We start from the raw sequence: 11,609 nt of genomic DNA, 5'->3' as shown, positions 1-11,609 counted from the left end.
ATGCAAGAAGGTACCTCTGGAAGAATTATGGGGGCTCCAGGTTCGGTGGGAGGGGTGGGTATTAAAGGGTTCTTCGGAGCCTTCTGTATTAGTCCGGGTCAAGGTGTCAAGATGTCCTGTCTCACCCAGAGCTCAGACAGTCCCTGGTTTGGAGGGGCGAGTGTCGACGCCCTTCTCACCTCAATTTGACCTGGGGGTGCGAGACCAGACGTTTCTCGGAGCCCCCGCCCATCAAGTGGCGTTCCCTGAGGGCGGAGCGTTGGCGGGTCCCCCCTTGAGCAGGAGGAGCGGTGCCGGGCGGGCGCCCCAGCGCTGGGGTTGAGGGAGGCCGAGTTCGGCGCTGGGCTGGGAGGGGGGCGCGGAATCAGGGCTTTTTAGGACCCAGCGCGGCGCCTCCCTCCGGGGGCGAGTGCGGCTGCGCGCGCCGTGTGCCCGTGTCCGGAGAGCGGCGGGCTGGACGCGGACCGCGCGAGCGAGCAAGCAAGCAGGCAGCCGAGCAGCAGCCGGGGTGGAAGCAGCGTCGCGGCGGCTGCGGCCGCTCAGCGCCTTGCCTCCCTGGCCTCCCCGGCCTTGCGGCGCCCGGACCCGCCACCCCCGCCTACGGGGCCCGACCTCTGCAGCCCCCTTCGCCTTGGCCGGCAGTGCCACCCGTCTGCCCGAAGCAGGGAGCGGAGCGCGGGGCGCAGAGGAACCGAAGCCAGTCCCCGCCGGCCCCGCAAACCAAACCCAGCCGGGAGAACCCCCGCCCGGCCCAGCGCTGCTCCACCAACGGTCCAGGAGCTGTCCCTTCAGCACCGCTGCAGAAGCCTGCGTCCGAGCTCAGCCCAGCGGAGCCCTAGATCGAGCCTGAGCGCACCCGGCGCAGCGCTCAGCCGCTGCCCCACGGGGCAGTACCCGTGTGCCCCTACCCAGAGGACCCGCCATCTCCTCCAGGAGGCGGGGAGAAGGAACGAGGAGGGCGGGCGGGCGGGCTCGCCCGCCGCCGAGGGGAGCAGGCAGCGAGGCGCGGAGAGAGAAGGGGGCCGGAGCCCGCCCTGCGCCCCGAGCTGCAGCCGGGCCACGCAGGGAGAAAGCAGCCGGCATCCATCTCCCCCGCGCCGAGAGCTTGCTGCGGCGACCACCGCACAGCGGAGCTCGAATTTCCCGGCCCCCTCTCTTCCCCTCCCCCTTCTGGGGGTTGGTCTATCCCTCCGGCCCTAGGAGCTGCTGACCTTCCCCCAAAAAAAGCTTTGTGTCGATTTCTCCATTTTCCCGCTGAGATGGTAAAGGGAGCCCGCCCCCCCCACTCTCTTTCCCCTCCTCCGGGGCTCGCCGCTGAGCGCCGCCCCCCTCCCTTCTTCCCTTCCACTCTCCCTCCCCTCCTCTCCTCTGCCTCCTCCGCAACCAGACCAGCTCCCTCCCACATCTGGCGCCTAGAGACCCTTGGGATCCCGCGCACATTCCCCTGGACCAGCACCGACCTAAAGCACCCCGAGGGGCTTGGGTCACTCGTTGGGGTGGCCAGAGTCGCGGTCCTCTGTTCCCCCCGACGGCTGTGGGGAGGGGGGAGGAGGCCGCGCGCCCCCCTCCCCGGCGCCAACTCCCCCTGGCGGCCGCTCCCATGGGTGTCGCTGGGCCGCGCCATGTCTAAGGGGGCGCCGCGATGGGCCAAGGGGACGAGAGCGAGCGCATCGTGATCAACGTGGGCGGCACGCGCCACCAGACGTACCGCTCGACGCTGCGCACGCTGCCGGGCACGCGGCTCGCCTGGCTGGCGGAGCCCGACGCCCACAGCCACTTCGACTATGACCCGCGTGCCGACGAGTTCTTCTTCGACCGCCACCCAGGCGTCTTCGCTCATATCCTGAACTACTATCGCACTGGCAAGCTGCACTGCCCAGCCGACGTGTGCGGGCCATTGTACGAGGAGGAACTGGCCTTCTGGGGCATCGACGAGACCGACGTGGAGCCCTGCTGCTGGATGACGTACCGCCAGCACCGCGACGCGGAGGAGGCGCTCGACAGCTTTGGCGGGGCGCCCCTGGACAACAGCGCCGACGACGCGGACGCCGACGGCCCGGGAGACTCGGGCGACGGCGAGGACGAACTAGAGATGACCAAACGACTGGCACTGAGTGACTCCCCAGATGGCCGGCCTGGCGGTTTCTGGCGCCGCTGGCAGCCGCGCATCTGGGCGCTCTTCGAGGACCCCTACTCATCCCGCTATGCTCGGGTAAGTGACAACTTACCCATCAGAATAACCCGGCGAGGAAGGCAGCATCCTCTGCCTCCAGCAGTCATGGGTGGGCTTGAAAAATGGCACCTAGGGAGTTCAGAACTGAAGGGGTGTGTGTGTGTGTGTGTGTGTGTGTGTGTAAGACAGAGAAAGGGTGACTTTACCAGGGTGACTGATGTTGTATGTATAAAAGAATCTGCCTGTGTTGCTGAATTTAATATATATGAGTGAGTATGAATGGGTGTGTTTGTGTGTATGAGTAGATCGTGTGTGCATATTTATGTAAGTGTGGTGGTGTATATTTGGGTGGGTAAAGTATGTAGTGGGAATGAGTGAGCATGTGTATGTTGAGTGTGCATGAGGGCCTGTTCGTGCACATTGTGTCTTTGCAGATGTTCACTGTGAAGGTGTGAATTGCCCTCTGGCGTGAAAGAGAAGTGGGGAGCCCTTCCTCCCTCCCAGGTAAAGGGGCGTCTGGAGCCAGCCATGGCCCAGGAAGAAGGCCTCAGGCCTGCCTGGCAGCTTGAGACAGACAGCACCCTCCCCAGGGAACAGCCTCAAGCCATTCTGAGGAGGTGGTCCTGGGGGAATCTCCATGGCTAATTAATAGTATGGTAGTCTGTGTATAGCTGGGCTTCCTGGCAGGGGTATGGTGATCCCTCTGAGACCTGCTCCTGAGATCAGAGCATGTCCTTCCTCCTGGTGGATAGGGGAGGCACTTGGATGGGGTCAGTGGGCTTGTGCCTGTGCTTCCTCTAATACCTGTGTGGTTGGACAGAGAGGGGGACCTTAAGGGGATCCAGAAGGACAAGGTGTGTGAGGTGGGTGTGTCTTTATCTGCCACTCCCCTTTAGCGACAGGAGATTGTTATCAGGAAAAAAGGACACCCTGCTGCTGACCTTGGTCCCTCTGATGGCCTCTCTGTATTAATTTCCTCATTTCTAAAATGGGGAAGGGGGCCTGGGGATTCTCAAGGGCCTTTACTGCTGGACCATCAGTCACTAAATCCAAAAGAAAGATAGCAGCCAGCTACCTTGGAAGAGACACTTCAGGCCTTCCTGGGCTGTGTCTTAAGAGGCCTGAGAAAACCAAGGCCTGCAGGGGAGGGGCAGAGGTGGGAATTTAATGCAGAGCCTCTTGGTATCTTTGAGCCACCCCTCTCCCCACTCCCAGGCAAAACACTGCCTCTGCCCTGCTGTCTTTTACAGCTCCACATCCCTTCCCGCCTGCCAGCTGAAGCCTGTGCCAAAGTCAGGGGGATGGAGCTGGGGAGGGGCAGGAGTCTGCAGAAAAATCAGTGGATGAATGACATTTGGGGAGGGGGGTAAGCTATGGTACTCAAGGCCAGAGAATAGCCACTTAGGTAGAAACCTGACAGATTTATTACTGAGTTGAAACACAGCAAGTCATGTGAGGGAGAGGGCAGCAAGTCAGAATTTTACACCTCGAGTTCTAGAATAGGTGTGTGTATTTGGGGGAGGGGGCAATAGAGAACACCAGACCTCTCATCTTGCTTCTGAGGATCTTGCCCAAGGTCACCTGGGGAGTTGGAAACCAAATAGGACTTGAACCCAAGTCTCCTGGGACTCTATCCTCTCCTGAGCTTGCCATCAGTTTCCTGTCATTCCTGAGTGGACTAGGACCCTCTGGGCCTTCCCTCCCTCCTTTCCTGACAGAGGCCACCACAGCTAGAGTATTATGTAACTGGAGGCTTGCTGAACTGTGGGGAGGGGCAGAAACAAGGGGACTGAGAGGTTGAGCCAGCACATGCTGGGGAGGGGTTGGGGGCAGGATGGGCAAAAGGCCTGTGTTAGAGCAACTGCCCATTCAGCCCACATTGACCTTGAACAGCATTTCCTTCCTCTTGGCCCCTAAAACCAAGGGGTAGGCCCAACTTCCTCATGGCTTCCTAGCAAGATGCTAAGCTCCTGGACACCCCTCCTTGGACTCAACTTTAGAACTCTGATGTCCCTGAGTTTCAAGACAGTCAGGAATCAGCGGGAAGTTCCAGCCCCTGCCCCCATCCGTCTCCTCCCACTGGACCTTCCTAGGGTCTGGGGTGGCCTTTATTCAATGGAGACAAATAGGCCACCCATTGTGGCTTGAGGTCTCATTGGTGTACAAAACCATACTTGAAAAATCTTGAAAAATCTCTCAAGTGAATGTTCATTGAAAACCAGACTCAGGGAAATGCTGGGGGCAGTAGAGTGCCAGGGGGAGTGAAGGTCCCGGGGATGCAGGTGGGTGTTAGAGGATGGCCCCCTTCTGCGTACCCAGGCACCTCTCCCCAGTTGCCTCACAGAAAAGTTGTAGTCCCTCAGACTACCTTGGGTAGCACAGGACACGGAGGCCGGGTCTTCCCAAGGACACACAGGGACTGAAGAGCTGGGATTAGAACCCGGGCTCCTGCCGCCTGCCCAGCTGGCCTAGCTGCATTGCGCTGCCTCTCTGCAGCTCCCTGCGCAGAGACCAGTGGCTGCCCGCCCTCCTCCCCCTCCATCTTCGCTCTGCCGCTGCTGCTGTCACCTTTGTTTACCCCTCCCTGCCACGGGTCTCCAAGCCTCCTCAGTTTGGTGGATAGGGAATTGAATTTTTATTCTAGATTCTAGACCAGAATCTAGTATGTGTGTGACATTGTATGTGTGTGTAAAAGAAAAGCTGTACGTGTGCGAGAGAGAATCTGTGTGAGAGAGATCCTGTGTGGGTGTGAGAGACTCTTCATGTGTGTGAGAATAAAAATAAGTGTGAGACTCTGGGTCACACATACACGTGTGTAGTAAGAATATGAGACACATCCCTCTGCTGGAGAAATTCTGTGTGAACGTGAGGGTCAGATTGTGTGTGTTTTGTGAGGCAAACTGTGTGTGTGTGTGTGTGTGTGTGTGTGTGTACGAGACTGTGAGGGAGATAACGTGTGTATTAGGGAGACCGTATGTGTAGGACAGATGCAATGTGTGAGAACTGAAGTGAGTATGTCTCTGAGTGTATTGTTGTGTGTAGCAAGTGTGAACTATGTGTATGGAGCTCTGCATGTGAGTCTGAGTGTGTATGTAAGGCTGTGTGCATGAGACCATCTGTGCATGGGTGGGATGTCCTGTGTGTGACAGACTGTGTGTATGTGAGGCTGTGTTAGTGACTGTGCCAGATCCTATGTGTGACAGCATGTGTTGTGTGTGTGAGAGACACCTGGGCATGTGTGTCAGTGTTGCTGTGCTTATGTGAGAGAGACCCTATGTGGCCTGGGTGTATCCAGAAGAAGATGAAATTTCGGTGCAGCTTCCTGCCTGCTGCCTCCATCTCCTGGGACTCCTGAGCTGCCTTACCGAGGGCATTTCCCATCCTCATATGTCTACAGAAATGCCATTCTAGCCCAGACCAGTTGTTGGTACATGGGCCAGTGGTGAGGTCACCTATCCCTCAGGAGCTGTCACCCGCCGCAGGCCTTGGTGTTGGCCCTGGAAGATAGGGGAAATACTTGGCTGAGGGTGGAAAGTTCCATCTGAGTTCTGAGGGGTGTCAGTGGTGGCTGGAGCAGCTGGTTCCCTGGCCCTTCTTTGCTGGACACCAACCAAGGGGGCAAGACAGGGTGAGGTAAGCTGGGGCAAGATGGTCCCCACTTGTATTCTGGGGAGTGGGGAGTAACCTAGAGATACACAGAAAAGAACAATGATATTATGTGGTAATGGGTGGAGGGACTTCTTGGGGCCATGAGAATAAGAACTGTGTCAGAGGAGGTCATGCTGGGGCAAGCATTGGGGGGCAAGCAGGAGTTAGCCAGGCAGAGGGCAGTGGACAAATCGTCCTTGCATGCAAAGTCACAGAGGTGTGAGAGCAGGTATGTTGGTCAGTCCAGGGTAACTGATTGGAAACTCACCTTCCTTTCTTCCTTTGGGGTCAGTGCAGGTGTGAAGCCTGTGGCCTTTTTCTATGATTTATATGTTGTCACTAGGAGCATCATTCTGTGCCACACCAGAGCCAGTGATGGTCCCTAGGCTGAAAGCCAGAGACTATCCCCACAATGTATATGAGGTATGTATATGTGTGGTGACATCTGTCCCCAGGGTCACTTCACTTTCCAGATTTCTAAGAAGTACCAATGATCTCCAAACTGGGGGAGCCTACTTCTAGCCACCCCACTGCCCTCTCTGCTGACCCCTTATCCCATGTCTGTCTCTTTGCCTCTTTGTGACCTGATGTCGCCCTGACTCCCCCTCAGGCCCCTGGGAAGGAAACTTACCTAGTGGCTAGAATGAGGAGCCTAGACAGAGACTTCTGTATCTCCCTGGGGTCCTAGCAGACACAGGGCCCTTGGCAGAGGAGAAATCAGGGATAGAGCTGTTGTTAGGCACCTGACCTCTCACCTCAGATCCCCCAGGCCAGGGCCCACTTCAGTCATGGTAATGTGTGAAGGAGACCCATGAACAATGGAGAAGAGGCTGGAGGGACCCCAAAGGCCCCTTTCCAGTATGTCCTCCTTTAGTCCACGTTATTCTCCTTCCCATAGTCCTTTTATAGGGGTCCTTGTGTCTTTGAATGGTGCCACCAAGCCCCCAACTCCTCTCCTGGTAATGAACATTACTGACTTAGCGTCTGATGGTCAGAGCTCTTCAGCCTCTTTACTCATAAAGAGTATCCCTATAAATGGGGATAATGACACAGGTCCTCAGAGGGTTGATGTAAAGACTCACTGGGGGTAATCATGGACAGCCACAGGCACACAGTAGGTGCTCAGTAAGTGTTGGCAGCTCTTATTACTCTTGTTGCTTGTATGACCATTTTATCTCATGACTATCTCTAGACTCCATCCTTTTCCTCCATTTCCATGTCCATCACCCTTCTTCAAGCCACCACCTTCCCTCAGGCCCACCTCTCCAGCAGCTTTCTGAATGTTCTCCCTCTGCCAGCCCCTGGCCCTTCCAGTCCATTTTCCACTTGGCAGCCACCAAGGTCTTTTCAACTCACTAATCTGTCAGGTCACTAACTTGCCTGCTTATGACCCTTCAGTGCTTCCCTGATGCATATTGTGGCCTTGCAGGCTGCCCTGACCTCCCTATGTCCCTGGTTTCTCTGGTCTCTTCTGGTGGGCTGTCCTCAATGCCCCCTGATATTCAACCACCTGTCCTGTTTCAGTTTTTTGCTGGTGCTAGGTTATCCTGCTCAGGGCCTTTGCATACACCATTGCCTCTGGAGCACTCTTTCTTCCTGTCTTACCCCTCTTTATCCTTCATACCCTCCACAAATATCAATTCTTCAGCCGTGTCTTTGCTGGACCCTACAGGCTGGGTCAGGGTTTCAAACCAGGATTTTCCATTCAGAGAAGCTATCTGGTTTGTGGGGGGAAAAAAAAAATTCATGAATAGTCTTGCTTGATTCGGGTTTGTTTCCCCTCAGACTGTAATCTTCCTGCATGCCCAGTGTCACAGGAGCCTATAATTATGACAATGAGAAAAGTGAGGCCGAGGGAGGAGTGCTTTACCCCAGGTCACACGTGAGCAGGTTAACTGCCCAGCTGCTTCAGAAACCAGTGTCTCCTAATGCGGGGCTCAGTACTGCCTCATGTCCCACCTCAGAGAGTATTCGAGGCCTGGCACCCTGAGGGCAGCACCTGTGTTCAGGAGATCTGGCATCTGCCAGAAGCTTTGGGCTTGAGTCTCTCAAAGAGGAAGTAGATTGTCTCAGAGGTGGGGGACGGGGCCTGGTGGGGCTCATTCCAGGGCACACTGCTGTGCTGGGCCTCCCAGTACAGCTGAATGTAGTTCCTTTGGCTATTCTGAGCAGTCTCATGACCAGTGTACTTGCTCTAGACTAAAAGGTCAGATCCTTGAACCACTCCCTCCCGTCAATTCCTGGGCCAGGCTGGCCACCACCCCAGTTCCAGCTCCCCATCTCTGGAGAAGGCTCAGAGCAAAAGGTGGGCCCAGGGACAGTTTGCTTCCCAGTCTTTGTCCAAGGGAATCACTTCGATGAAAGGGATTACTTTCCATGTTCATGGAGCTTTTGGGGTGAATGGGTGTTCCAAGGCCACCTCTAGTCATTACTGTTAAAGAAGAAAATTATTCAATGATACGTGTTAAAACACATATCATTCAGGACTGCTATCATAGGTACAGGGACCACTGCAATGGGGTCTTGCAGTGGAGAGTGATTGGGCTCAGCTTTGAAAACAACCTGGGTCAGTGGGAGTTTGTAGCCAAGGATCAGGGTGTGGGTAGGCGAATGGGCAGTTATGACCAGGGAATGTCAGGGGCTGGGGGAGGGGGGTTCTGGCTAAACAGGATTCTTGCTGAAACCAGGCTAAAGATCTCAGCCGGGGGTGGTGGAAGATGAGGAACCTGATCAGATATGGAAGGTAATCACGTATTGAGGATGAGGGGTTCTGGCTAAACAGGCTTAGAAGGGTGCTTTTGCTAAAACTGGATTACACATGAAGTGCGCAGATGGGCCTAGGAGAAGGCTCAGAAACCTGACTGAAGTTTAGTAAAGCAAAGAATCTTTATTACTACTGTCATCCAGTGTCAGAGAAATAGGCTTAGAGGACAGACATTCTGCCCAAGACCACCAGGGAGTCTCGCACAAGGGTCTGTTGGCCCAGCACCTGGCCATCTGTATTTCTTTTGGGTCTCAGTTTTTAGAGAACCCCAAACTGCACCTGGGCATGCTAGTGCCCTCTTACTGCTTCCACTGATTTCTGGCACTGAGGGAGGGAGAGTAAGAAGTTACCTGCCCTCCCAGGCTGGTTGAGACCCCCTCAGGTAGGTGGACCCAGGGTTGGCCCAAATCCTCCCAAGCAGGATTTTCCAGAACTGCCCTTCCTTTCTTGATCATAATATTCATGGCCACTATTTACTGAAACATTTACTTTTTGTCAGGTATTGTCTCAAGGGCTTGATTTATATATTCTCATTTAATTCTCACAAAGATACCCACAAGACTGCTGAATTATTATCACGCCGATCTCACAACTGGGCTGCTGAGGCTCAAAGGGGTGAAGTCACTTATCCAAGGTCACTCAGCTTATGAGCCATGCAGCCAGCATTCAAACCTGTCTGCCTGACACCAGAGCATTTTCTAACCACCACACAGTGCTGCCTCCTGTCTGCTCCAGAGATGGCAAAGTCTGCAGTCTGTCATGCTCCAGGCTTGAATTTACATCTGGTACCCTCCATCAGACACTTCCCCAGCAACATGTCCAAGGATCCCACTCAACAAGTTCTGGCCCTGGATGATGGCAAGTGAGGGCAGTGTATGGCTGGCTAAGGTACTGCTCTGGTCGTTTCAAAGAAGAAGGCTCACCCACAGTACCTCAGCTGCCTTCCACCCATCCATACAGGCTGGGGACTCCATATGGTCTGGTGGGAAATGGCAGGGGCACTGGGGAAGCCGAGAAGTTACCCTGCGTGGCAGCACATGGAAGGAATGCTGACTGCCCCTCAGCTCAGCATTTGAGGCCTTCTGCTCTGGGCCCTGGCCATGTTTCCTGCTGTTCCTTTCTGCCAGGCTTCTCCCTGGCCTCCTCAGTCTTGAACTCTTATTTTAACTTCTGGGTTTTTGCTTGTCTGTTCTGCTCACTTGAGTGTACTCTTTGCTGATCATGTAATCTATTTCCTTAAGGTCCCTAGCACTTAGCCTAGTTCCTCCTGCCCTTGCTGACCTCGTCCTTCAGAACTGAGGGCTCCCAGCTTGCATGATTTGAGTCTACTCTGAAGGCTTGGGACTGGGGACAGACAAGCCCCTAGGATCAAGGACTGGCCTGGGTATGTTGGAGATATGAGGACACAAACAAAACCCAAGTTGTGGACATCAGGCAGTTAGACATAGGAAGTGTAGCTAGGTCACCAAACCAATCAGACTACCTTGGGCAAGACCTGTCACCCTTCAGGCTGCAGTTTCTCTACCTGTAACATATAGAGGTTGATCTAAAAGACCCCTAAGCCTCTCCCAGCTCTGACATTCTGGGAGTCCAGGAGTTCCCACAGGAACTGGGGGGACCAAGTGAGTCTTTTCCTCTCTCTCCCTCTACACCCCAGCCTAGCTCCTCTCCAGGGCCCTGGTGAGCTCTGCAGGCACGGGTCCTGGGTCCTGGCACTAAGAGGGTAGGAGCCCAGGGAGGGGGTCTGAAGAACTTCTCTATTCATTCAGCCTCCCTCAAACCTGTGCTCCTTCATTCTTTCAAAGTCTAGTAATCAAGCCCCTGTCTGATAGGCTCACCAGCCCTCTGACAGGCACAGACCCCAGGGGTACCACCTCTTTCAGGTGTGCTTGCTGTGGTCCGGTAGGAAGCACCTGTTGCTCTATTCCTGTCTCTTGACCCTCAGGGGGCAGCAGAAGGCCATTCAGAGGAGAGCTCCTGTACTAGGCTGTCGGAGAGGGTCACAATGGGTGGGTGCTGTGCTAGATGGAGCCAGGGCTGGAGTGGGGGTGCTGGCATTGACTGTCATGGGACCCATTGCTGGAGGACCCCCATCCCAGAACTACCTGGGATGCCTCAAGAAATTCAGATTCCCAGACTCTGCCCCCAAAGGATTCAGTTCCTAGATCTGTCCACTCCCAGGTGATGCTAATGCTAGCAAGGGAGACTTAACGCTATGGTACCTTGGGCACAAGGGCTTCTACTACTCAAAGTGTGGCCCTCTGACGAACACAATATCACCAGGCACTTGTTAGAAATACAATTTCAGGGCTGGGGTTGTAGCTCAGTGGTAGAGTGCTCGCCTAGCATGTGTGAGGCACTGGGTTCAATTCTGAGCACTGCATGTACGTAAGTAAAATAAACGCCCATTGACAACTAAAAAATAATTAAAAAAATAAGAAATACAATTTCAGGCTCCACCCCAAACTGAGCATTTTCACAAGATCTTCAGATGATTCATATTCATTAGAGTCTGGGAAGCACTGATGCAGGCAACAGTTTCCAGCTGAGGGGAGTGTCAGGCTGGAGAGGGCTAGATTGTATGCAGCTTGACAGGGCTTCACGGATAATTCTGATTTTCCTTGCGGCCAGTTGTTGGTGGCTGGGTGATGGCACCTGAGGCCAAGGCCCCATCTTAGTAAATGACCACTGTCTTCATTCAACTGCTCTAACTGAGCAAGATCCCCTGCCTTGGGGATTGTCCTGGCCTCTCCTCTTACATGTCAGCAGATCCTGTTGTCTTCATGCTTAAGACACACCCAGAACCCACCTCCATCCCATCACCCCTGCTGCCGCCTCCCTGGGTGAAGCCACGATCTTCCTGTCCCTGGATTATTGCTGAAGCTTCCCAACTCTCCTCCCTGCCTCTGCCCTGGCCTTGGCCACCCAGTCCTTCTCTGCAGGGCAGTCCAGGCCATCTGGGAAAATGCTAGTCAAACCAAATCAGCCCTCTGCTCATCTCACTCTGGCTTCTTGTCCCCCTCA

At 54.9% G+C, this 11,609-nt stretch overlaps 2 protein-coding genes across 2 annotated transcripts in view; both read left to right on the top strand.

Annotated features, from left to right (window-relative positions):
* Window positions 1-839, top strand: LOC124959488 (predicted GPI-anchored protein 58). The gene is made up of 2 exons (XM_047517924.1): window positions 1-10; window positions 283-839. The coding sequence occupies exons 1-2, from the start codon at window positions 1-3 to the stop codon at window positions 837-839; spliced, it is 567 nt and encodes a 188-aa protein (XP_047373880.1).
* Kcnc1 (potassium voltage-gated channel subfamily C member 1) overlaps window positions 470-11,609 on the top strand; it is a 43,478-nt gene continuing 32,338 nt past the window's right edge. The window contains exon 1 of the mRNA XM_047515898.1: window positions 470-2,212. Within this exon, the coding sequence (XP_047371854.1) occupies window positions 1,643-2,212 (570 nt within the window). The 5' untranslated portion in view covers window positions 470-1,642. The remainder of the gene's footprint in view (window positions 2,213-11,609) is intronic.

This window comes from Sciurus carolinensis, chromosome 11 (assembly GCF_902686445.1).
Source record: "Sciurus carolinensis chromosome 11, mSciCar1.2, whole genome shotgun sequence".
In the NCBI taxonomy this organism is placed as follows: Eukaryota; Metazoa; Chordata; class Mammalia; order Rodentia; family Sciuridae; genus Sciurus; species Sciurus carolinensis.
This window is presented reverse-complemented; position numbering and strand designations above follow the sequence as displayed.